Source organism: Polypterus senegalus, chromosome 7 (genome assembly GCF_016835505.1).
Source record: "Polypterus senegalus isolate Bchr_013 chromosome 7, ASM1683550v1, whole genome shotgun sequence".
Taxonomy (NCBI): Eukaryota; Metazoa; Chordata; class Cladistia; order Polypteriformes; family Polypteridae; genus Polypterus; species Polypterus senegalus.
The window spans coordinates 99,814,562-99,841,568 of NC_053160.1; the positions used below are offsets into that span (position 1 = coordinate 99,814,562).

The 27,007-nt window shown below is 40.7% G+C and overlaps 2 protein-coding genes across 6 annotated transcripts in view; one reads left to right on the forward strand and one right to left on the reverse strand.

Annotated features, from left to right (window-relative positions):
* wdr54 (WD repeat domain 54) overlaps positions 1-8,687 on the forward strand; it is a 68,311-nt gene extending 59,624 nt beyond the window's left edge. For all 4 annotated transcript variants that reach the window (XM_039759080.1, XM_039759082.1, XM_039759081.1 and 1 more), the window contains exon 10: positions 6,486-8,687. In XM_039759080.1, the coding sequence (XP_039615014.1) occupies positions 6,486-6,617 (132 nt within the window). In that variant the 3' untranslated portion in view covers positions 6,618-8,687. The remainder of the gene's footprint in view (positions 1-6,485) is intronic.
* Positions 8,688-11,875: 3,188 nt separating this feature from the next.
* The window catches only part of rhobtb4 (Rho related BTB domain containing 4), a 183,300-nt gene continuing 168,168 nt past the window's right edge, over positions 11,876-27,007 (reverse strand). For both annotated transcript variants that reach the window (XM_039759073.1, XM_039759074.1), the window contains exons 9-10: positions 20,774-20,879; positions 11,876-17,196 (exon numbers count right to left, since the gene is read on the reverse strand). In XM_039759073.1, the coding sequence (XP_039615007.1) occupies positions 17,021-17,196; positions 20,774-20,879 (282 nt within the window). In that variant the 3' untranslated portion in view covers positions 11,876-17,020. The remainder of the gene's footprint in view (positions 17,197-20,773; positions 20,880-27,007) is intronic.

Below are 27,007 nucleotides of genomic sequence, written 5' to 3' on the forward strand. Positions count from 1 at the left end.
GGGTCTTCGCATAATGATGAGTCAGGAGTTCCCATGAACGCAAAATATCAGGCAGGTGTCAGGACCTACAAATTTTAAAGTATGGAACATTTCTATAATGCTGTGATTTAAATAAAATCTCTAAAACAGAGTATAAAATTTCATTTGAAATGTTTGTAAATGGCCTTAATAATACTGTACCTGTTCAACAAGCTGTAGAGGCTTCATTTTGTTGTGAACCCACACATGTAAGTGAAACTTCAATATGCTCTGACAGAAGCAGCACTGGCAGGTAAGTAAAGAAAAAGTTCTAAATCCTGAAAAAAAGCAATACATTAGTCCAGAAAGGGATTACTTGCTGGGATCTTTAGTATTCCATGAAATCCTTAAATTGAGCCATATGAGAGTTAGACAGTGTTCCGTGGGCCAAGGAGGTTGTGGAGCAGAAAGTAGCTAGCATTACAAATTGCCTCTTTTATTGTCTGTCGGAAACCTTTCTGTCCAGGGAAGACAGCTTTGCGTGTCAGTGATAATATGGTTTACAGGATTTATTTGACACATTGTCATGTGGTTAAACTGACCCTGATAGGGTGCATTAGTGACCAGTTATCAATAATAATGGTGCCCCACTTCAAGGCAATGCTGCTTTGGCAGTGTATTGTTTGAGTAAAATTGTGTAGTTTACATCATGGTTTGCATCGTCATCATAATAGCAGAAGCGAAACCATTTAGTCCGTCAAGCTCGTTTGGTTAGCTAGTAGCTAACTTTTCCCAAAATCTCACCAGATCCCTTTAAATGTTGTCAAAGTTTTTACTTCAATTACTGCATCTGAGTTGGTAGTTTTCTACCAATTCCCAAGACTTTTAGTGTTTGCTTTTGTCTTAAATGCATGAAACCTTCATTTGTACCGCTGTCCTTAATTATGTGATGCACAGTCTAAAAAATGATTTCTACTCAATCAACTTTATTGATGCCCTTGAGAGTTTTGAAGGCCTGAATGAGGTCCCCATGCCCACAGAGTCCAGCTGCAGACCTCCAGCACTCCATTCTGTTGAGGAGGTTGTCTCTTTGCATTATACATCAGTGATGGTACATGAAAGTGCAAAATTAACCTAAAGTTAAGATTAAGGTTGTGGGAGGGCTATCTGACTCAAATAATGATGACTGTCGAATAAACTAAGTGACATACCTCTACTGAAAAAACCCACCCTGGATCCAGAAGTTCTCTCTAACTATAGATCCATCTCTAATCTTCCATTTCTCTCTAAGGTTCTGGAAAAGATAGTTGCAGTACAACTTCATGATCATCTCAAATTGAATAACCTGTTTGAAAAGTTTCAGTCTGTTTTTTGTCCTGGCCATAGCACCGAAACAGCCCTGGTCAGGGTCACTGATGACCTTCTGATGTCAGCAGATACTGGTTCTCCTTTTCTACTCATTCTCCTTGACTTGACAGCTGCTTTTGATACAACTGATCATAATATTCTTCTTCACCGTCTGCAATACACCATTGGACTTTCAGGAAATGTTTACAATTGGTTTACATCTTATTTGACCGGTAGAACTGAGTATGTCGCTCTTGGCAGCGCAAAATCTCACACCCATAATGTTACCTGTGGTGTTCCACAGGGCTCTGTGTTGGGCCCCATCCTTTTCATCATTTACATGCTCCCCCTTGGAAGTGTCATTAGCAGACATGGTCTATCTTTCCATTGCTATGCCGATGACACTCAGCTTTATCTTAGGACTACCCCCAACTCCTCTACTGCTCCTCTCCCAACATCTACACTGACTATTTGTTTGGAAGAAATAGAGGCATGGATGAGGCTCAACTTCCTTCAGCTAAACAGATCTAAAACAGAAGCCATTTTAGTTGGCACACCACACCACCTTCGTTCTTCTACCATCACCAGTATCAATTTCTCTGGTCAAAAAATTCCTCTTTCTACATTTGTTACCAATTTGGGTGTTAAAATGGACTCTCAACTCACTTTTGACACCCACATTAAACATCTTTGTAAGTCATCTTTTTACCATTTCAGGGACATTGCTAAACTTCGTCCAACACTTACCCTGGCAGATGCAGAGAGGCTTATCCATGCCTTTGTCTTGTCCAGGCTGGATTGCTGTAATGCTCTCCTCATTGGGATTCCTGGCAAGAGTATCCAGAGACTCCAGTACATTCAGAACAGCGCTGCCAGGATCCTGATGAGGGTGCGAAAGCATAGCCACATCACTCCTATCTTGAAAACCCTTCACTGGCTTCCAGTACCACTTAGAATAGAGTACAAGGTTTCCCTCCTTACCCATCAGTGCATCTATGGACCTGCTCCCTTGTATTTACAGGAACTCCTTATCCCTTATACTTCCTCCCGCACCCTCCACTCTGTGCATACTAACAGTCTTCAAGTTCCCAGAACTAAGCTTAGCAGTATGGGTGACATGGCCTTTTTGGTGGTGCCGAGGCTGTGGAATTCTCTTCCTGACAACCTGAGAGCCCCACAGTTGACTGCTTTTAAACAAAACCTAAAAACTTATCTTTTAAGAAAGGCATTTTGTTAAATTTTTTATATAGATTATCTTGTTTGTTAATTTATTCTTATTTTGTAGCACTTTGAGATTGTTAAATATAAAGCGCAATATAAATAAAATTTATTATTATTATTATTACATAGGCGTGCAATCCATTAGGCAGTTAAGCAGAACTCTGAGAGATCTGCAGGTAGACGCTGCTCCCCTTGCAGCCTTATCATTTCATTTCCTGAGCCTGTCAGAGTAGGACATTCCCTTTACTCCCAAATCGCACATAGTAAATCACATGACACTCTGGTGGTCTTCAGCTCCAAGGCAGAAGCAGAACACAGAGTGTCATCCTCTAGCCATCTAGAATCTTTCCATATTTGTACTCCTCTGGGCTTTCCAAATAATTTCCAACAGACATGAGAGCCTTCCTGTCACATCAGTCATCTCTCTGTCACATTGTTTTGCCCATCGTTTACTGCAGCTTTTTGGGCTGACCATTCAGTTTTACAATGGCCACTGTTTCAGGCCTATCAGTACCATCAGTAAATACATTGCCAAGGTGTTTTTGGCGTACACACAGCCGTGTTTGGTGAGCCTGACATGCAGCCCTCTAGTGGTAGTGACAAGCAAGGCAGACATCGGCAAACCTGGCCATGCTGATCCCCTTGGCCTAGAGATGTAGTTTGAGTATGGAGTGGATGTACAAGCGGTGCACTACTGCAAGTACTTGAGGATCCACATAAATGGCAGGCAGGACTGGTCTAATAACATAGAGGAACTATATAAGAAAGGGCAGAACAGGCTTTTTATTTCTTAGGAGACTATGTCCCTTTAGTATGGATAGTGACATTCTTCACATTTTCTACAAATCTGCGATGGCCAGTGCAGTGGCGGAGGGATGGTAACATCACTTCAAGAGAGGTCCACCGAACAAACAATCTAATTAAAAGGGCAAGTTCAGTTATGGGATGCACACTGGACCCCGTGAAGGTAGTAGCGAAGGAGAGAATTAAAACACAACTAAGTGCCGTTATGAACAATGCTGCACATCCTCTCTCTGACACACAGGCTGGATTTATATTTCATGCAACACAACGCATGTACCTGCAGGCACTTCTGCTACGCAAGCGGTGTACTGTTTATACCTGCACACGTACTTTGTGTAAATCTGGAGGATTCCACCAGGTGGCAGTGCGAGATATCATCACGGTGCAAACACAACATTCGGCTTCTCTGTGTTGTGAATTGACTGAAACATCCATTAAATTCCCAAGACACCTTGCAACAATATCTCTGAAAAGGATGGATGTTTAAACATTACATCCATCAAACCAGGTATGCATCCATTCCAGCTAGCATTGGGTGTGAGGCAGAAACAGTCCCTGGATGGGGCATCAGCTCATGACAAGGTGAATACAAGCACAGAAATACGCTGGCATCATTTTAGCATCACCAAACCTGCATGTCTTTGGAAGGAAACTGGAGCACACTGTGGAAACCCCCCATGAAAACATGCAAACTCCTGGCAGGGAACACCAGGGACATGACTCCCTACTGCGAGGCAGCAGTGCTACCGCCCCACCACCTTCCAGCCCCCACATGCGTAATTATTAAATTTTGCATATAAGTTGATAAATATTTTGTATGTCTTTATTTATAACTTAGAAAAAGCAATGTAATATTAATGTTACATTATTGATAATAACAGCAATGGTTTGATGGTTAAGAACACCTCTCCCCCATTTTTGGAATGAGTTTCTTTGTAATTTTACGACAAGGTTGGGGAAGTGCCTCAAACCAGTTTGGTTAATATTTCTCTGCAGGACTCCCAGTCAACCCCCACAGGAAAGCCAGCCTGCCTATGTGTGAAGCTTCACTTTCACATATGATTTTGGGGGCAGGTGTGAAGGTATTCTGTCACCCTATTGGTCTGAAGTATGGCTGTTTGGAACTGGCTTGTATCAGAAACCTTTAAGTACCATGACGCCCTATTGGCTGTAGGGTGTGGACAGAGAACCTAGAAATTTGGTTGCTTTACCTCACCCTGTCTCTCTCTTACCAAACTGATGAAAGACCATCTCACACAACATGAACTGAAAAGGACAACACAATGAAGAGCACAGCCATTCTGAAGAAAGCTGACCACAAAATGATGCCTTAAATAGAGGCATTTTAAGTAACTAACAAGTCTGTGTGCTGCCTGAAACTATACATCACCATTTATTAGGTTGTATGGTTGCCAATATTCAGATGTTCTTTGCATAGTTATTATTTAGGAATATTATAAATAATACATTGTTTAAATTGTAACTTAACTCCTGCTTGTCTTTTACTACACCTAATTGCCTGAGGTTATACATATAGAAGGGAAGGTGGGGAGAAGTTATATGATACAATACCTTATAAACAGTGGTAAGTCTGAGATTTCAGGCACTCTGACAAAGGCTACATATTAATAATACAAAAGGGGAAGGTAGAGCAATATAAGTATTCTTTATTTAAATGAAGTTAATGATTTATTTGTAAAATGTAACATAAATGCTTTAACACATTTCATCGTGAACGTGATATCAAGTATAAATCTAATCATTCTAAATGTGTAGAGAGCTGAAATATCATAAATGTAATGTATTCTGTGAGGCAATCACTGCCTTCCGCTGCTGTCTGTGCAGGAAGAAGCGCCAGAAACACGCAGTGATTAACAACTGGGCCGGTTTTAAGATAACATTTACGATAGTCTACTTTAATGAAAATATAAACTATGAGATTAAAGTCAAAGGTTCTACTTTAATCACAAAATGGGCCTTTTTTTCTTCACCGTGTCCCTGATTTTTTTTCTGTGGCTTAAATACGCTTCTGTACGTTATGATGTTGTTGTGTAGGTACAAAAGTAAAAAAAAACGAAGATGGTATGTGAGACCTTTAAAATGTATCCTGTTCATTATGATGGAAAGTATGCAACACTTGTATTGCCTATGTGAGAAATAGATGAAGAAAAGCACCATGAATACATTTATATGTCAGCATTTAAGTTTGATGATATGCTTCACCACATCGAATCATTCATCAAACATTGAAGCATGGACATCGATCCTGTAGGATCAGCAAAGCAGCTTGCTGTCACATGTTGACAGTACACAAAGACTCTGACGTCCCGTTCCAAATTGAACACACTGTGCCCACTGATTTTTTTTTTTGTTTGTTTTTTTGCTGAAATTGCTACTTGTGCATGCATTCCGTTAATTTCTGAGGACATGCTCAGGGGACGTGTCAAATAAACGCTGGCAATGTGTGGTAGCCAAGATGCCTGCGAGTACACATTCTGAGCATGAAGTATAAACTGGCCGTAACACTGAGGACTTTCAGCCAAAAAATCATTCAGCAGAAGTGTGTCAGGAAATTCTACTGGGGCTTCTCTATCTGCAGTAGGTTGGCGCCCTGCCCAGGGTTTGTTTAATGCCTGGCACCCTGTGTTGGCTGAGATTGGCTCCAGCAGACCCCCGTGACCCTGTAGTTAGGATATAGCGGGTTGGATAATGGATGGATGGATGGCTTCTCTATACCAACAGCAATACACCTGACTGGGACAGCCAAGTCAAAAGGTTTTCTTTCTTTTTAATTTTCTTCCTTTTTAGTCATTCTAGTGTGTGTTCAGACCAAAATGTGGGTGTATATGTATTTATTTATCTACATACTGTATTTATCTATTTACAAATCTTTTCTAAAAAGGCAGATTTTCCCCTGGTATTGAATAAAGTTCTATCTATCTATAGCTGTCATATTCATTAGGCCACTGCATTGAGTACGGTTTTTGATGTTTTGTTGTAGAGTGCATAAGGATGTAAGACACCATGCTGTCTGCTGCATTTCATTTGCAAATGTTGAGGTTCAGTGAATACATGGAAACTGAAAACTCTTGTATGCAGTCCTGCACATTGAAGTTCTTGTTTTTGTCTAACAGCTTAACTTCTATCTTTTCTAGATTGAGCACCTTCACACGGAGTGTGTGACCGACATCCAGATCTGCGGGGCCAAGTTCTGCGATGGTGAAGGAAGTGCTTTTGCCGTCACTGGTTATGACTTGAGCGAAATTATCCGCTACACACAGATCTAGACGAGCTATGCGCAACAGACTTCAGAAGCCAGGGAAAGGAAGACCATTTTCCTAGCGTGAGTGTGTGGATGCATGTGGCAGAGTCTGAAAGAGCAGAGGTGACATTAGCTGTAGAGGTTTTCATTTCCTGTTTGCATCATGTGATCCAGGCCACATTTTTGGGGTTACTCTTTGCAACACACACATCCAGTATGCATCCTCTATGTCACTCTCTCTCACAATGCACCTACAAATGCATACAATATGTCGGCGAGTGAGGGGAAAAAAAGCAAGCCAGTTTATTTATCGCACTGTGAGGAGGAAGTCTGCTTGCTGAGCAGCAATCTGTGTGTGTGTGATAAAGGAGGAGGAAGAGAGTTTAAGCACTTTGAGCAGAAAATCATTTGACCATGAAGCCTAGCACAGAGTGAAGTGAACATTGTGTTTGTTTTTATGAACCTTTGCATGGTGTCTGTAGGAGATGTTTTGTACGTTAGCCTGTCTGCAGTAGACATTTCTTGTCACTGGCCAAGACCCACTCTGATAAATGATGCATAACTGGAACTGTGGTGGTTTCTTGAGTAACCTGGCTAGGAGTTACTGAAGTTTCCGTTCTGTTCCTCTTGTGGTCTGTCATCTGAGGTCCCACCTTCTGCAACTCTGTTGATTACAGACGGACACTCCGTACTGTGTTTTTAATACCTGTAAGGTGTTGTGGATTTATAATAAAACCAACAGATTTTTTTGGTGTCTACTCTGAATTAGTATATTTTATGTGTTTCTTGTTCATACAGAGCCTTGTAAAACTCAGGCTGACCATGCCCTCGGCTCACATGGCTTCTTTTTCCTCCTACTTTTTTTCTCCCACTTCTATGTAGCGTCGCTACGCCTGATCAACCTCCTTCCCTGTCAAACTCTCTTCTTTCAAATCTTCTTTTGTCTATCCACTGCCACTTTCACCTCTCTTGCTTTCTCTTCCCTGTACTTCCATTCCTATCAATCTTTTGTTCATACTGCATATTCATTGTGTGTCCCCATCACATATCCATACCACTTTAACCGACTTTCCTATACTTCCTTAGATTGCAAAGCTCTCCCACTTTTGTTGCACTATTGATTATCTCATTTCTTCTTCTGTCCTTTTTGTAACTCCACACATTCATCTCAACATTCTTATTTCTGGCACATCCAACTTCGTTTCCTTTGCTCTCTTTACTGCCCATGCCGAAGCTCTATACATCATTGTTTGTATTACCCTTCTTCAAAAACTTACCTTTAAGCTTCACCTTAATTAATCAAACACACAATTCAATCCATGCTGCACGCTATTGGTTTTATCTCCGTATCTAATTCTCCCTCTTGGGCTACCACTGATATTTAAGCTTATTCACTTCTCAATAGCTCTCCCTACAGACTAACTTCTGAATCCTGATCATTTTTAAACCTCATATATTCCTTTATCTAACAAGACCTTCTCCATTCTCCCAATGTTCTCCCAACTTTCTTGTTTATGGTGCTACACAACACAATATCAGCAGCAAAAGGCATGCATCAGGGAATTGGTCTTTTATTCCATAATTCAACACATCCATAAGCAGTTAAAGAGGTATGGACATAAAGAAGATTCCTGGTGGAGACAGAATCTGAGATCTTGTCTGTTACCCACCGATTTTAACCTGAGTCCTCAATCTCTCATTCATATCCCATCTCTCAATCCTCCCATACTTCTCTGGTGCTCCTTTCTCTCTCATGCACCTCCCGACCTCTTGACGTTGCACTCCGTCGTAAGCCTTTTCTAAATATGCAAACCATCTCATCAATCATCTGTCACAATGCACAGCCGTGCCAGGTTTATACCAGCTGGGTAAAGAGATTTAGTTTCTTGATTTATTTCCTTTTTATCTGTTTTTAGCTGTTCCTATTTTAATGTATTGTGATCTTGAAACAGCTTTTAATCACAGAGGCCCATCAGGGCTCTGAATGCAACAAGTCAGCAGCTCCTTTAAAAAGTTTTTAATAATAATAAAAGCATCAACACATGTAATTTATGAATGTTTTAATAAAGTCAAGTCCAACATTAAAATACTGAAATGGTATTTTGTTTCCTTTTTTTTGTACAAATCACAGTGGTTGAAAAATATTACAAAGGATTTTTATGCTTTTTGCAACAGCAGCATAACATTCTAATTATTGAAAAGAGCCCTTAAAAGTTGTGTTGCTTGTGTCTGCGACTTTATAATCACGCATGAACTTCTATGTAATACAATAGAAAAAGTGAGACATACTGAAACTTGTCACATACAGTTAGGAAAAAGAAAAACAGGAAATACAAACCCAGCATTAAATTCCGAGACCGAGTGTGAGACAAGGAGGGCACTGAGGCAGGTAAGCTGGCAGCATGGCATCCCTCCACATGCAGGGGCTTCACGCTTAGTGTTTTTGGGTGGCTTGTGTAACTTTGGAGAGGTGCATAGAGTTGAGCGGCTCGTACTTGTTCAGTGCTGCAGAATTGTCAGCATTCCAGCCCCAGCCATTAGGAAGGCGAGTACTGCCTCACAAGTGACACTTTGTCTCACTCCTCAGTTCTCAGGATACTTAAGGGTGAAAGAGAAACCAGGCAACGGTGTTCAAGAAAGGCACAGGAAGTGTTTTAGCGGGACGAGGTGGCGGTGGGCACATAGACAGTATGTTCTTTACTCCCCATTGAAAACAATGCCACATTCATTATGTGAGGACTGGTGTGCCACGTGGTTATTCTGCAGTTCTCAGGGTGAAAATGTGAACCTTTCAGCTGATGTGCACATCACTCTTAACAAATGTCGGGTCTTCATGCTATTTAAAACCTGATAGACCTGGAGAGTGTACTATTAGCTTGGGAATTACAAAATGTATGAGTAGGCTTTCTTAATGAGCAGTTTTTGTAACAAATACCAAAGTGGCACACACTACATTTGCTCAGGTTTCTGTTTAACGTCTTTCTTGCCACCTCAGTGCCGATAATTTCTAGAGTTAACTCTATATGCCCTTTTTTAACATGCTGGCAAGCAGTGGCTTTACTTCCTCAAGTCCTTTTTTGGCTATGCCAACACATTCCACTAACAGATCTACAGTATATATTGCAGGTAATATTCTGTCAGGCCGTGTTTATGATGAAAGCCTTCTTAACAGACTGCTATAATAATGCGATGTGGTTAAACTGGCATCCCAGTGTCACCCTCCCTAACGTCTGAACAGGTCAGCCCATGTAAACACACTCGCTCCGCTTTCACTTGACCAATACAGCTTAGTCGATGCTCTACTCTTATCTTTGTTGCCTTTTCAGTTTTGACACCCAGCCTACCAGCTAAAACATTTTTGGAGTCCCACACCTCCACACCCTCACAGCATTCCTTTTCCAGAATTCTTAAGCTCTCTGCCTGCCTGAACCTGTGCCGGCCCTTTAGAGTTAAGGTTTGGTGAGAAGATTCCTCAGTCATTAAAACATTCTAGCATATTCAGTTAGAATTTCCTTGTGTGTACAACTTGCATACACTATTGTTCCATATATTGCTTACCGAGTTGTCTGCCTGCTTTTAAAGTCCATTCTTAAACATCTTTACTAGGTTGGCATTGTAGGGGTCCTCAAAACAGCTAAAAAGTGCCATTTATATATTGTGTGCTTTGGGACCTTCAGCTCACAGCCCTTATAGTCTTAAACAAGTGTCATACAGGAGTCCAGAACCTAACGTGAGAAACTGAAAGGAAAGCAAAAAACACTTTGGTGAATAGTCTAATGTAAACAAAAAATGAAGGGTCAGTTTTAATTCCATAGAATGCTTTCCAGGCCAAGGCTCTGATTGATGTTAAAAAATTAAAAAACAGTCACGTGAAACAGTAAGTACACCCTATGGAAATGGACTTTTTCAATGTTTTTGAACAGGCAAACAGATAAAAGTGATGTCCTTGAACAAATGACACATGAATCTGACATGGTGTAATCATTCTCCTAATCGAAATTTGTTCCATTGCAAAAGTGAGTGCACCCCTACATTTACTGTATCACCACTTCAGACGTATCAAAATAGAACCAGGCGGTTTAGGTTAGGAGCCAATCAGGAGAATCTACTTGGGGAAGATGCAGGTGGACCCTGTCGTACTTAAACCACTGATATCTAAGATCTGCCATTCTCTTTGCTTTTGATGTGTGTTTTCTCACCATGCCACGGTCAAAAGAGCACTCTAAGGCCCTCAGAAAGAGGCTTGTGGGTGCCCGTGTCTGGCATGGGAGTCAAAAAAAAAAAAATCTAATTATTTGAAACCACTTCACTGTAAGGGACATTGCCTATAAGTGGCATAGACTTCAAACGACTTCTAATTTGTTCAGGACAGACCAGTCCAAGGGATGACCAGTTAGTTCTACAAATAAGTCTCCAACAGCCCCAAAATTTCATCTTAGGATCTGCTCTGCACAGAACTCCTGGAAAAGTTGATGTCAAAGTGCATACATCTACAATCAGAAAGAGATGGCATAAATTTGACCTGCATGCGAGGTGTTGCAGGGAAAAAAGCATTTGGTGTCCTAGAAGAACATTACAGTAAAATTACAGTTTGCCATTGAATATACAAGTAAAACGAGGCCTTCTGGAACAATGTGCTCTGGACAGATGAATCAAAGATAAAGTTGTTTGGCCACAGCAACAGTAGACATGTCTGGTGCAAAATAATGACAGCATTTAAGAAGGACCACATGCCAGTGGAAAGATTATGGTTTGGGGTTCCTTCCCTGCTTAAGATTCTGGGTCAACAAGAATTCTGCCTTGCATCAAAGTGTGCACCAGGAGGATGTTCAAAAGTTGAAGTTGAACCTGAAGTGGACCTTTCAGCACACTAATGACACAAAGAACACTAGAAAATTCACCAAGAAGAAGAGATGGAGGGTTATGAACTGGTCTGGTCAAAGCCCCGATTTGAATCCGAATGAAATGTTGTGGGGGGATTTGGAACAGGCAGTACATGCAAAAAAAAAACAAAAACGGACATCTTGCAAATAAAGGGATTTAGCATGGAGGACTGGTCAGAAATTAGCAACTGAGTCAATGTCAGACTGGTGGGCAGCTACGCAAAAACACATACAAGAACTCAGTTCTGCTAAAGGGGGCAATACCAGCTTCTAATGCCAAGGGTGTACTTACTCTTTCACTAGTAGACCATTACTACATCTATTTTTGTTGAATAAATGATTAAAAAGGCAACATTTTGTGTTTTTGTTCAAGTGTATCACCTTTATCTGTAGACACTGTTTGCATGAAGATCTACTGTATGCCTATTCAAATATTTTGAAAAAGTCCATGGGCTGTACTTACTTTTTCACATGATTGTATACAAATATACGTATGTTTGGTAATATTTTGCGGGTAAGCATTAAACCGGTACTGACTGTGATAAACTAAGACTTCTCTGCAGTTGCCTGCATGAGACGATGAAGCAGAAAGGGACTTTACCCATCGTTCTGCTCATTTTAGGCTTAATGGCTTTAGAGGGGGCCAATGGATTTGTTGCATGTTCTAATATCCTGCATTCTTTTATTTTCATAATGTCACAGGTTTCCTTTTATTTATTAAGATTCACAACTTCTTTATTTGTTTTCTTGATTGAATAAAATAATGTTTATAAAAAATACAAAACAGGAAGGAAAACAAGGTTGTGGCAGACATATGGATGCTGACCAATACCAGGGGACATCACTGACTGAAGAGAATGTTATTGGCCTTAGTGTTTACTGACTTCAAGGGACGTAAACAGCATGGTGTACAGTGGGCTAAGGGGAAAACAAGAGCCGATAAGGGGGTATTGTAAGCATCTGCCTTTTTGTAGCTCAGAGGTATTGATACAGTGCTGCCTAATAATTCTGCTAGGTATACAGTAAATGTTTAACTCAAAATGTACTATTCTCTAAAATACTAAAATAAAATGTCAACGCTAGAATTAAATTTTCCAAACACTCTGCAACTGCAACCCAAAAGAATATGTTCAGAAATGATCGAAAGCAACATGAAAGAAATAAAATGTCAAGCCAAAGATGAACCCAAACATTTGACCAGTCACACAGCTGGATCTGTTTTAGAAAGGGGTACAAGATACGGTGTTGCTCGCATGAACGCAAACCAAAGCATGAGAGGAGTCATGTCCATTTGAAACAAATAAAAATCTAGTAGGGAAACATGTGCGCCCAACTCAACATGTCAATCCCTTGTCCTGTAATCACTGTAGTATTAAGGCAATCCTTCCTGCTCCAATCCATCTGATCTGTCATTGAACACCAGACCACTGGCACCCAACAACCAGTTTGCAAACCAAAAACGGTCCACTGAATTGTTTTGGCAGTCCATGGAAATCAGGCAGGTAATGTATTTTAGCCCAGTCTTTCCTAGCTGATGGTCCAAGGTGCTCTCCAGACATCAATGTATTGTTAATAAATGTGAATGCTCAGTTCTCCAAGTAGGACTCCTTCTGCTGCTCTCTAATCTAATGCTACCAACTCTTTACGCTCAAACCTCCTATGTTAGTAAATCTGGAAGCTCAAAACTTCAAGATGGACATAGACTCCACTCTCCCTACTCTCCGATATGATGCAAATAATGGTGGACGCTCAATTTCCCTTTCGATTATTACCTAAACGGTCCGCAACTAAAATATCTGTCATCTTTTAACTGCTCCACAAGCCAAAAAGATTGAAATACAGTGATCTAGGCTACAAAGATCCAGGCCTACTTACACAGTTGCCCTGAGAATCCGTTTTAACCAAGCCTAGCAAATCAGTCATTCAGGTTAACATGGCAGAATTTACTTTAATCACGTAAGCCATTAGGAATCGACCTACACTATGGACAATGGACAGACACTTGTTACACTTTGGTTGTAAAGCTCTCCTGAGCTAAAATACCAAGGCCAAGTCAAAATTGTCCCAGCAGCAATGCAGAACTTTACCAGGTAACAAACCACATGTCAAACGTTGCCTTCAGCTCAGGGTTGCTAGTAGCCGTTTGACACACCTCTGATGGGCCCATAAAAATCCCCTGTGATTGTTGTTCTAATATCTACAAGAGAAGCTGTTGGGAGTGTTTCAGAAGTGTACTGCTGGCATAGAGTAAAGGAAAATGCCATGACCTTTACCCGAGGTTTGGTCTCTCGCTAGGTCACTCACTTTACAAACTCTATGGAAATGTGCAGATGTTGCTGTATGCTGCTCCTCAGGACAATCCCACTAGTGCAGGACACCTAAGGAGACGAGGCCATAGGTGGTACTACAGCCTGCGAGGTACAGTGCACAAGCAAATGAGGACATTCTGTGGTTAGGCTGCTAGTGTAAGGAAAATGGAGCTTCAGTTTGAGTTATTTGATTTACTGATACCCCTGAGGAACGCTCCTCTACAATCAAGATCAAGTTTCAATTTGGGTAGCACATTTGCCACAGACCATCCCCTGGATCATCTTCCTAGGGATCCGCTCTGTCAATAACCCTACTAAGGTTTTTAACTGTATCTTGCATTGCACCATTATTTATCTTTACTTGTAAGCCCTCTTTTTAAAGCAAATATTAAGTGTTTAATTCCTTCTGTAGAGTTCTGGTGTGCACAAGTGTACGGCTAGTGACTTCAACTCGCTCTACACCTGATGACATATCTTGACTGTCTGTCTCAGACCCCAATCACATTACTAGATTTTCGTTTTAAAAAACGCAGACATTCTTTTCAAGTTTTGCCTTTCATCCACACTAATACTGATGTTTTCAACCCATGAAAAGGAATACTTCTGAAAATGCTCTCCAGAGACAGATAACTTTTAAATAAAATACTGGTGCGGTGTTTCAGTGTGGACAGGACGAAAATGACATTTTCTGAAAACACAGAATCCCTTCACACTCCCATTGGTTCATGCTTATTATGTGACCCTTCTCTGATTGGATCTTATTCTTTATGTCTCAATCCCCGACTGGTCACTCACATAGTTGTGTCATTTACTTTTATGCATCTAAATTGCGTCTACTGCAGTTTTTAGACGTCAGTGGTCAAGTGACTAGTCACACTGCACAATGTACAGTATAGGTGCTCATTCTGTCAGATTGAGATGTCACAACATAGGTGCTCAGACTAAACAACGCACACTCACTGCGGTGGCTGTATAATGAATTTCAGTAAACTTGATGGCAGCATTAGAAAAATCAACTTGTGAGACAACTCACAGTACAAGAGAGCTGAATGAAATTTCAGACATGACAGAAATTCCTCCAATGATGCAACAGCCCAATAGTAAGATGTAATTCAGCACTGCAACCACCCTTATGCTACACGTGAAACAACAGCTGATGAAGCTGAAATTCATGCTGACTCAGAAAATCAGTTGGCAACTGCAATTCAGGCATAAATGTGTGACACAATCTCACAGCTTTTGCACTTTTAAAGATGTCTATGTTGCACACATGCCTAGCGTAAGCAGGGGATTACTTCATATGTGTTTTCATTCATTTTAGTCTGGACAAAAATACTTTTGTAAACAATGTGAAAATGCTAGTGTGGTTTAAAAACACCATTTTCAAACACCCACATTTTAATGCCTGCGCTTTTCCTGTCAGCTCAGAGAACTACAGTATGTGTATTAGTGAAGTCAAAAGTGGTCAATTTGTGGGACAGTCGGTAACATAACACACTCAACCAGAAATTAGCTCCTCAAAGTAACCCCAGTCTTCTGGGAAGCAAACTCCATGACTTATAAATGTCTGCTAAATCACCCGCCACCTGATCTCAAACCAGATACCAGTGTTCATGTAGGATCTGAGACATGAAAGCGTTAGGAAGATAAGATTTTTCAAGTGATGAGCTTTGGTTCATCACCACCATAATCACTTATTAAAAAAAAAAAAGAAAAGAAAAAAAGAAGGAAGTGACAGAGCTAACCCTCCTCCTCCTCCTCCTGCAGTCCTTACATACATCAGGATGTATGTTCTCCAAGATCAGATTCTTTCAGAGGTAGGTGCCTTTCAGTACAGTCTGTCTGTTCGCATACAAATTCAATCTGATGTGTTAAATGTGCTCATGGTAATCATGACTACTCTTCTACCTTATTCAAACTATGGATCTGCCTCCTGACAACTAAAGTACAGGAGACTACACAACTACCATTTTAAAAACTTTAAGTGTTAAACCCACATAAAGTCACATGTATTCAAGGCCTTCATGGGACACTGCCGAAGATTGTCTGGGTTACACCAAAATACGCTGGATACTGGAAGTTCTACCAGCTCACCCAGCTCAGGAGATAAAAGGCCGCAGTAATACCTCCCAGCTGGACCAAAGCCAGATTAGTAAAAAAAAAAAAAATCAACCAAAAGGGAAAACATTTGAATCACATAAACTTCGATCAAAACTCTTAAAAGGAAGCATCTCCAAGTTCAGGTCCGTCAACTTGGTAAATGGGAGGGAAACCATCACAGACTGTTGGTAAACAACAGCACATGACAGGCACCACTGCCCAGAGCTGTGGTCCAGTCTTTTAAAGATATCTTCTGTGGACAAAGAACTGAGTGACACACAAGTTCAAAATCCTTGGATGTAAACTGGCAGAAGGCACAGATGTGATCAAGAGCACTGCATGAGTGGGCATGCAGGGAAGTGCTATTTGTGGGGAGGTGTTTTTGACATAACAGTGTTAAAGGGACACAGAATTTTCGTTTCATGGGTTCATGTAAGCAGAATTCATGCGTCTTTTAACATCTGCTTGAAAATTTGCAAGGCTACTTAAGCCATGCCTCATAACACTGTAAGCAGCCACAGTTTATGAAAACACTTTTTTAAATGCCATCCCTGGCATCATGCGACGGGACAGAGAATCAAAATATTGAGTTAATATTTGTGCTTAAAAAAAAAAAATTATAGCTCCAAAAACATTGGGTAGGATGACGTAGTCAGCTCACACCTCAGCCCTTTGCTGTCTGGCAGTGATTTGGAGGATTGCATTCTTGGTGTTCTCAGAGCTGCTTACCATAGTCAGCTGTGACACTTCAGTAGCCAAAATGACAGGCAAGCAAAGATGATAACAGGCACCACTCCAGCACGGCAGCTTGTTTCCGGTGTTGCTATTGGTATCACCGTTTCCCACGAGAACTACAACTGCACAGGGCTGCGTCAGCTAATACTGTATCTTGAACATTTCTTCTTTATATCAACAATCCATGCTAATTTTCTTTGAGCGGAGCACCTCAAATACGAAGCCACACCAATTCAAACTGTCTGTGCTTAAAAGAAATAATTCATCACTCCATTGTCAAAGGAGTGACTGTTTCTTTGCAAGCTCCTTGCATTTCTGAGAACTTCTCTATTGAAGGGCATCACTCTTTAGTCTGCACACATGTAGTGCTGGCGTAGACAAGCTAAAGCAGATGGGCACTTTCAGGAGACGTGGGATGAGACTGTGTTTTTCCAGAAGCACCAGCCTCGCTTGGTACGTTGTTTCCGAAGAGTTTCTTCCTCTCGGTCTCGTTCTTTCTGAGAGCGCAGGTATCGATCCTCTTCCTTTAGAAACCAAATAGGTGGCCAGCGATGTTTCTCAAAGTGTTGTTGATTTTCTGTAAAGATATGGGGAGGTAGAATGAATTTACAGTGACGCACAAACCAAGTGTTCAAGCTGAGTTACATTTTCACTTTAGTATTACCTAAAATCAGTTAAAATGAGGGACCCAAGAAGAGCATTATTAGCATAATGACAGCAGAACCATATAAAGACAAATAAAAATTGCCATATAAATAAAAAAAAAATTTAAAGTTTGTTTCCATTCATGCATATTTCTCACATGAACATTACTAAAATTGAAAACTTAAAACATCTTATTAATAAAGCAAAAAGTAAATACTTAGTGTAAGCTTTAGTAAAGCTGAGAGAAATACTTACTTTGTTATATTTTCATTTAAAATTTTAAACTACTGCTGCTTTCCCTTCCCCTCAAAAGCTTGTCTATGTTGCTCCCCTTGCCCCATGTCCCCCAACATGTCCTCTCCTCCTTTCTCATCCCTGTCTGTGTTGTCAATCACAGCGGTTTGATGGTTTTACATTTTCTGATAGGAGTGTTGTCATGGGTGAAAATGTTTATTATATGTCTGTACAATAAAAATGAAAATTGTCTGTTAGACGTTAACACCGCTGTTTACAGACCACATCTAAGATCACAAGCTCCTGGACAAAAAAGCATGCCCACCAATGGTGGTATTTTACTCATCCTAGAATTTACACGTGAGTTAACTAGGCTAGTTTTGCTACACAATCATGTGCTAACCCATCACAAAATAGCGTCAGGTCAAAACTCATAGTTTAACTCTTTCAGGGAGGATGTCGACTTTTGTCGAAATTCGAGGGTAGAGGATGGTAATCAATGGTGACAAAACTTGTTTTAGTTTGACTCTCTTTGCTGGAAGAGTGGCTAGCTTCATTGATTTGACCTCGATTACCTGCGCATGCATGAGTAGCGAAGAGCAAACAACCTCTAAAATGGCATCGACATCTGGCGAGAGACCAAAGTGAATGCACAAAGCAAAATAGACGAAATTTTGCATATTACTGCTGAATCAAACTCTTGATTTTGATGTAAGTGATCTGGAGATGGAGATCAAAAACAAAAGTGAGGTACCAGCTTCAGCTGATCGGTCCCCAGTTGATCGTGGTGCCAAACATGCTTGTGTAGCTGATGTGCCAATGGCAACGTTCACCTGGGAAGACCGCCACTTACAATAACAAGAGTTACAAACCAGATTGCGTCACTCTACCACATGAAGACAGGCCAGGCAGCTGGCCTGCCACATATTCCTACCGGCCATCGAGGTGCCCCTACACAACCACCAGAGATGCTGAAGATACGCCAACAGCAGTCACAGCAACAGATGTTTTGCATTGATTTACATGTGAAACCTTTGCTTTCTGTGCTTTTCAGAAAGTTGAGTTGCCTGCAAAAAATATTCAGCCCTCAAACAGATAAAAAAGCAATAACAGAGAAGTATTTTGGTATGACCAAATCTTAGCTTATTTACAGTGGTGAAAAGCCATATGGCACCTCAATTCATGTCCTTTTTCCCCTAAAGGCCCATTTATACTTGGTCTGTCAAGTTTACTGTGAAGTTCCTCTATGATGCCTGTGATGTAAATTTTCTCAACAGTCATGGTGTATAGACCCTGGTGTTGGTGACCGTTTGTCCCGACGAGAAAGTGTGTTCATTTGAGGAACAGTTGTGCAAAGTAGTTTGATGCTACCTGCGCCTCTATAATCCAACACTAGAACCACACATAGATAGCAAAATGTGCACAAATTCATGGTGAGACATTGCCCACACCCATGTCAAACAAACCCGGGTGCATGACTGTGTCTGCACATGTCTCATTTGCCATAGAATATCAGAATTGGCAGGTCCAACACTGGCACCCTGTGCTTTGCACAGATTTGAGTAGGTTCACCCTGAGCACATGTGACAGACATGAAAGGGTCTGGAGAAGCCATGGAGAACGTTATACTGCCTGTTACATCGTTCAGCATGACCAGTTTGGTGGTGGGTCAGTGATGGTCTAGGGAGGCATATCCATGGAGGGATGCACAGACCTCTACTGGCTAGACAATGACACCTTGACTGCCATTAAGTATCGGGATGAAATACTTGGAACCATTGTCAGACCCTATGCTGGTGCAGTGGGTCCTGGGTTACTCCTGGTGCACAACAATGCTGGCTTCATGTGGCGAGAGTATGCAGGCAGTTCCTGGAGGATGAAGGAATTGATACCATTGACTGCTCACCTGACCTAAATCCAATAGAACACCTCTGGGACATTATGCTTTGGTCCATCTCACACTGCCAGTATGCACCTCAGATTATCCAGGAGCTCAGTGATGCCCTGGTCCAGATCTGGGAGGAGATCCCCCAGGACACCATTCGTCGTCTCATTAGGAGCATGTCCCGATGTTGTAAGGCATGCATACAAGCATGTGGGGGCCATACAAGCTACTGAGTACGATTTTGAGTTGCTGCAATGAAATTTCGGCAACATGGACTAGCCTGCCGCAGCATTTTTTCACTTTGATTTTTGGGGTGTCTTTGAATTCAGCCCTTGGTAGGTTGATAATTTTCATTTCCATCAAACGATGTGGCATCCTTTCATTCACATTACCCAGTCCATGTCAGTATAGATACCCAGCATGATTTTTATTCCCATTGAGATCTGATCTGTTTTCAAAGTGTTCCTTTAACTTTTTTGAGCAGTTTATAAATAAAAGTTTTTAAGCATCTGGGTATGCCAGAAATTAAATACAGTATACTTTCAAGAAAGAAAAACTGTATGGTTTATGTTTAAGAATGCACGTGTCAGTAATAACACTAAATCATTAAGCTGCCTCGCCCCTCAACTGTTACTAAATTCAGAACTAGTCTTAAATCACCACAGTATTGAAATAAGGCACCACAAAGAACTGAGAAAGTATGGGTATGTGCAAGGAAAACCAAAGTACATGGAAGACAATCCATAAAATCATACTGTTGGGGCAAAGATAAAAGTAAACACAAATCAATTCAAATCAAGGACTCTGCAGCTGTGCGACAGCAGTGATAACCACATTCTCATCATGCCAGCCCAATGTCAACTTTGCTATTTCCAAATCCTCCATAAGACATACTGCCTTACGTATCAAGGAAATATTTTAAGGCCTCTCACTGTAGAGTCTTCTCCACTGCTGCTTGTAACATCTTTTTTTACCTTGTTTTTCCATATTTTTGCATACATATTTACTGGAAGATCTGCTTATATTCTAGGTGTTTAAAACATGGATATCCCAAATTTCAGTTTTCTCTCAGTTGCGATGGATGCTTCTCTGAATCTCAGTACACTGCAGTAATTTTCAATATTTAATTCCTATAGTGTTTCTGAATCTTTACATTATACAGTATTTAATTCATCCTACCACAAAGGAATATTGCCTTTTTCTGCATTTCTGCCTTGCCCTCTGTCTCATCTGCCTTAATTAACCTTTATCCATGAATGATCTCAACATTACCTGTCATAATGTTTACCTTCTGACACACAACTCTCAATATAAAACATACAATCTTTTCTTTGATATGTCCTGTTTTCTCTGTTTATAACTCTTATGACTGGCAGGTCACTTCACATACCTGGTGACATCCTCTTCATCTCCTTACGGAACTTGCGACAGATGCTATTGTAGTTTGTGCAGATGTGATGCAGACACCATGCCGCCAGCTGATTTGCATTGTAGAACTGAAAAGACAATAATTGACAGGAACAAAACATCTCTGAAAGAGCAGAACTCTGTCTGGTGTCTCATTTTAAAGAATCAAAACATCAGTTTGCAGATAAATATTCTTAAGCACAACATTGCAATACAAAACTAGAGCAACATATCTATTAAATACTTTGAACACACAAGTAAATAATACTAGAGAAAAGACCAGACTGACCATATTCCTAAAAGTGGCTTAAAAAATGTTCCTTTGTGACTCCATATATTTTATCCAATATTTGGAAACTGTTAATGCTAGTCCAGTGCAATTATTATTAATAGATCAAATAGTAGAAAGAGTGGGAAACAATAGCTAAAATCAAGTACATATCTGAGGTCAAACAAGTATTTTTAGGGATTTATTTTGTTCAGTTATCAAATTTGTAATTAATGTATATACAGTAATGGAGTATTATAAAATATCTCAATATTAAATTGTACATTTTAAAATACAAAAAAACCCTCAATTATCTCTGTTATAAAATGCACAGAACATTTAATGTCATAATGTACTAGGTTTAGGTTTATAAGGTATCTAGTGAGGGTGGGATGGGGAATCACACTTTGATCCTCCCCCACGTGATGTTCATATCATTAGCACAGAAAAAGCCTGGGGAAAAGGACAAGGAAACTCAGACACCACCAAACATGTTCTTCTCTTTTCCCAGACAAAGATTGGACGCCAGTCACAGCAGATTTAGCCCAGAAAGGATACCAGTAATAAAAAGAATGTGATCACCCAGTGAGGGGATGAAACAAGCAAAAGAACCCAACCTCTGCAGTCACATGACCCAGGAGTGGTGCATAAAAAAGGTGACTGAAGGCTTCTTGGAAAGATAAGTTTGGGAAACATTAGTAGGGGAGAAACTCCATACTGTTTCGGTACAATTACTTTCTTTTAACACGAGAATCCTTAAAGCCTACAAAAAAACTCTTAATTCCGGGTCACCTTAAATTCCTTTGCCACCTCTTCATTAGCGTCTTTTGTGATGCAAATGTGTCAACCAGTACAAGCAGTCTGCTATCCCATCCCCCTACCGGCAAAGCTCAAGCCGCAAAGATGATTCTCAGAGCTCAAGTGTGTTTATCTGTGTGTGAGGTGCCTGGAGTTGTACAGGCTAAATAATATATAGTTATTTGGAATGCATACATTTCATGTGTGTTCCGTGTCTACAACGATCTATGTAAATGTAGGATGGCAGGAAATGCGAGGCAGGAATTGTTGCACACATAGTTCATAGTTTAGTAACAATTGACAAAATGTAGACATGAAGTGTATAGTGTGTGCAGACTTAAGTCCAAATATCAGACAATTTCACAAAAGGTACAAGTATAACAAAAGAAATGCACTTTTGGTCAAGAATATAACCAAAGAAAAAGAAGTTGGCTTAGGGTACGACGCTAACATGACCAATTGGGTGGTGCAACGGTAAGAACTGCTGACTCATTATTAAGATGTGGCGCGTTTGATTCTCCAATTGCTATTTTGAGTATCTGTAACAGCTGGTGTAAATTTATGGTACTTGTAAAAGTTAGCGTTTTCTCTCAGTCACGTTCATGTTAATGATCTGACGCTGTTAGTTTTCAAATAAGGATGTGGTATAACAAACTTGTTTTTAATACCACCTCTTTATTTGAAAATAGTGTCAGATCTTGTGCGTGATCAAGATTGGGACTGGGAAAACTGTGGATGTGGGCGTGAGTGGTGTACTTGACTAGGAATAACTGTGGATGTGAGTGGTGTTTTGAGACAATGGAACTGGACATTCTTTGATGTGAAAGGATAAAAGCAGACACACAAATGCTGGTGAATCATGTCTTCCTGATATCTTATTGTCACTTGATTTTTTTTATTCAGTTTTATTCTTGAGTGTTCCTTGTAGTGGTGCTACTTGAATGTGAAACTGCAACTCCCAGCAGTCTTTGCAGTGGCTTTGATTGGTCTTCTGCTGAGGGTGCAGGGGCTGTTGGAGTCAAAGGATGTCAGCATGGCTTTTAAAAAGGGGGCTAGTGACCAAAAGAAAAAAGTTTTTTAAGTTTGTGTTTCAAGTTCCTGTCTGTCTGCCTTCTGTTGGGTTATCTGTAATTATTCGTTTTGTCCTGTATTGTTTTGTGGTTGAGGACTGGATTGTCTGCCATCTGCCTGTGTACATGAGAACTGTAAGTGGATTAATGGCCATCCTGTGAGGAAAGGAGCACTCCTAAACCTGTCCATCCATCTTCACCCATCCTGGAACTATCGGTAGGACTATCTTTACATTCCCATTCAACATGCATATCTCTGGTCTATCTATCTGCATCATTACATTTCATCCAATGCCGTTTTTCATGGACTTTGCTTTGTGTGTTTTGTTTGTGCTTTGTTTATTTAATGTATAGTCGCCTTAAGGGTAACGGGGGAGGGGGGCAGGGGTGGGGGAGGGGGCTTATTGTTATTTTCATGTATTTCATTTGTTTTCATTACATTCTTTAATTGTTGTTTGATTACCAGTTTGCTTTGTTTTTGTCTCTGTTTGTGAGTGTGTGCGGGTTGGGCCAAGGCTGGTTGCGTCTCTGGAATCTCCACCATGAAAATAAATAAATCAGCATCTTCTCGACGGTGTGGATCTTAGCGGAACCGGACCGCTCAAGCTGAATTAGTATGCACCTTCTAGTCCATGATGTCAAAGCCGCACTGACAAAAAAAAAAGAGAGACATAAGTATATATGACATTTGGAATAACTCATTTTGTATAGTACATTTCGGAAAACATTGTGGCACTGATGCAACATCAGGTGTAAATTTATGGTACTTGTAAAAGGTAGCATTTTTTTTCAGTTTTATTCTCTCAGTCATGATCACATTCTCCCTCCCCCCCAACACAATCTGATACTGTTAGTTTTTAAATAATATTGCATTAGTGCGGCAATGTTTTCTGATTGGTACTATTCAGGTCATAAAATAATTTCTTCAAAATGTCACATATATTTGTCTCTTTTTTTCCCCAAGGCAGCGGTGACATCATGGACCAGAAAGGCAGCTTGTTCAGTGCAAAAGGAGCGTGGGAGTGGCCACTTATTATGTTCTACAACATGCTTCACCTTGAACACACATGTACTGTACAAGGCATGCACGGGGTCCACTGAGAAAAGAAGAGTGTTCTTGACACACCATGCAGAGGAACTTAGTCATCGCTTCTTATAAGAAAAGGCGATGGACCAATAATAGAGGATGCAACATCAACAAGCTTCTGTTCCAAGATCTCCGCTTCCCCAGGAAAGAAAACTCAGTGTCAGGTACTCCTTCAGTGTAATAAGAACCACAGTATAGAGAGAAGTGTGTACATTGCAACAGGTACACATTTCCTAAATGTAGGAAGGATGGTCCTTGGGTGTGTGGGAACTGTTAACAATTGAATCTGATGGTTGTACATAGCACGGAACTGACCTCTCTGTACTATTCTTTTCTCTGCATGTCCTGGAGCACAAAAGAAACACCACCATGCACCAAAATGTGGAGACTGGGCAAGACTGGGGAAAAAAAACCCAACACAGTCACTGCCTACAACCACATGAAAATATGCAAATGAATATAATGCTGCATCAGTGCCTAAATGTTTTCCAAAATGTACCATACAGGTCATAATACAAATTATTCCAAATGTCATATATACCCTATGTCTCTCTTTTTTTGTTAGTGCAGTTTTGACATCATGGACCAGAAGGTGCATACTAATTCAGCATAAGCAGGAACACTCAAGAATAAAACTTAACAAAAACAAATTCAAGTGACAACCAGATACCAAGAAGGCATAATTGTGGTATGGTGGGTCCACGGCTCCCAAGAAAAGGCCAGTTTTTAAATAGATAATCGCTGGACTCACGGCTTATAGAGGGGCGTGGTAGTGTGGCCAGAATGGTTCCTGGGTGCTTCATGATGAGGACATTTCTCGCTTAACACTAGAATTATAAGAGCCTACGAAAAAACTCGTAATTCCGTCCCACCTTAAATCACTTCTTAAATCCCTTCACACCTCTCCGACAGCGCCCTTTGTCTTCTAAATGTGCTGATTTAGAGAAGCTTGGAGCAGCCGGCTATTCCATCCCCCCACCAATTTAGAACGTGCACGAACTTCTCCCAGCTCATGCCTTGATTGAGTATCTGGGAGTGAAGTGGAGTTTTAGAGTGGAAATAATAGATTGTTGTTTGGAACACACGCATTTCAGGTCTGTTCCGTTTCTACAGTAATCTGTGTCAACACATTGTTAAAACAGAAACGTTTTTTATATTCTAGTAGTAGATGACAAAATGTAGGCATAAACTATATAATGTATGAAGCCTGAAGTCCAAATAGCAAAGAAACATTTTCACAAGAATAACACAATTGCGCTTTTATTCAAAAACTGCAGAAACAAAAAGCCGCCTTAACATGCGACATTGACATCAGTTTATTGAAACTGCCTCCGTGGATCAATAGACTCAGCCCCCGCTTGGGAATCGAGAGGTCACGAGTTCGATCCTGTGCCTCTCCGTTTTGAGAAGTAAACTGCTCTTAGTCTTACTGTTTTAGAATAAAAGTATACATTTGATTTCAGTCTGTAACAGCCGGTGCAATTTATGATCCTCGTAAAGGTTAGCTTTTTTTTTTAATTCACTTTTCATTCTCTCAGTCGCATTCAGAATCAATCCATACAACCCCATCTGACACGGCTGTTTTCACTAAAGACGCGCTATAGCTCTGCAGTGTACCACAATGCATACTAACGCCAAAACCCCACCTCACCCCCCCCCAAGGATATGCAGAGGAAAGAATGGTAAAGACCAGTAACTTCGGCGCTATATGCAATCATCAGACACTCCCCATCTGCCCGTGTCGTTCAAACACAGGAACATATATAATGGTGTAAAAGTATAACAAAAGTGCACTTTTATTCAAGTGCACTTTTTCCATCGCCTTTTCCTGTAAGAAGCAGTGTACACACTTCTCTCTATGCTGTGGTTTCTATTACACACCTGAAAGAAAGAGACAATACATGTGAAAATATAATCGCACTAATGCAATATTATTTGAAAACGAACAGCGTCAGATCGGGTATGAATGCAGGAACTGGAAATTCTCTGATGCGGGACCTTCAGCCAGGGAAGAAAGTACAGTGTCAGGTGCTCATTCAGTGTAATAGAAACCATAGCACAGAAAGGTGTGTACACGGCAACAAGTAACGTGTCGTAAATGTAAGAAGGACGGTCCTTGGGTGTGTGGGAAATGTTAATATTTGAATGTGATGATTTTATATGGCACGGAATGAAAATCTGCACTTTTTAGCATTGCACCATGCAAGCTGTCGTATCAATCGCCGACTATAACTTGCTTTCTTTTTTCTTCGGTAATACAGGTAGTTTTGAATAAAAGTGCACTTGTTTTGTTTGCGAAATGAAGTGTCTGCGTGCGCTTTCGTGGCATTACACGTGTATTTTTGAGCATGCCCGCTTGAGCGGTATAAAAGTATTGAAAAGTATAACAAAACAACGGGCAGATGGGGAGTGTCTGATGATTGCATATAGCGCCGAACTTACTGCTCTTTACTATTCTCTCCTCTGCATATCCCGGAGTACAAAAGAAACAGAATACAGACGCGCTATAGCTCTGCGTTGTACCACGATACATACTAACGCCCCCACCCGGTTCTGACACACAGACGCTGGCGAAGCTGCCTTCTTCGTATCTCACCGTCACTTGATTTTCTTTTTGTTAAGTTTTATTGAGTGTTCCTGCCAGTCCCCGCATGTTGCTGTATGCTGGATATTTTCACATGTATTGTCTCTTTCTTTCAGGTGTGTAATAGAAACCACAGCGTAGAGAGACATTGCTTCTTACAGGAAAAGGCGATGGAAAAGTGCACTTGAATAAAAGTGCACTTTTGTTATACTTTTACACCATTATATATGTTCCTGTGTTTGAACGACACGGGCAGATGGGGAGTGTCTGATGATTGCATATAGCGCCGAAGTTACTGGTCTTTACCATTCTTTCCTCTGCATGTCCTGGGGGGGGGTTGGGGTGGGGTTTTGGCGTTAGTATGCATTGTGGTACACTGCAGAGCTATAGCGCGTCTTTAGTGAAAACAG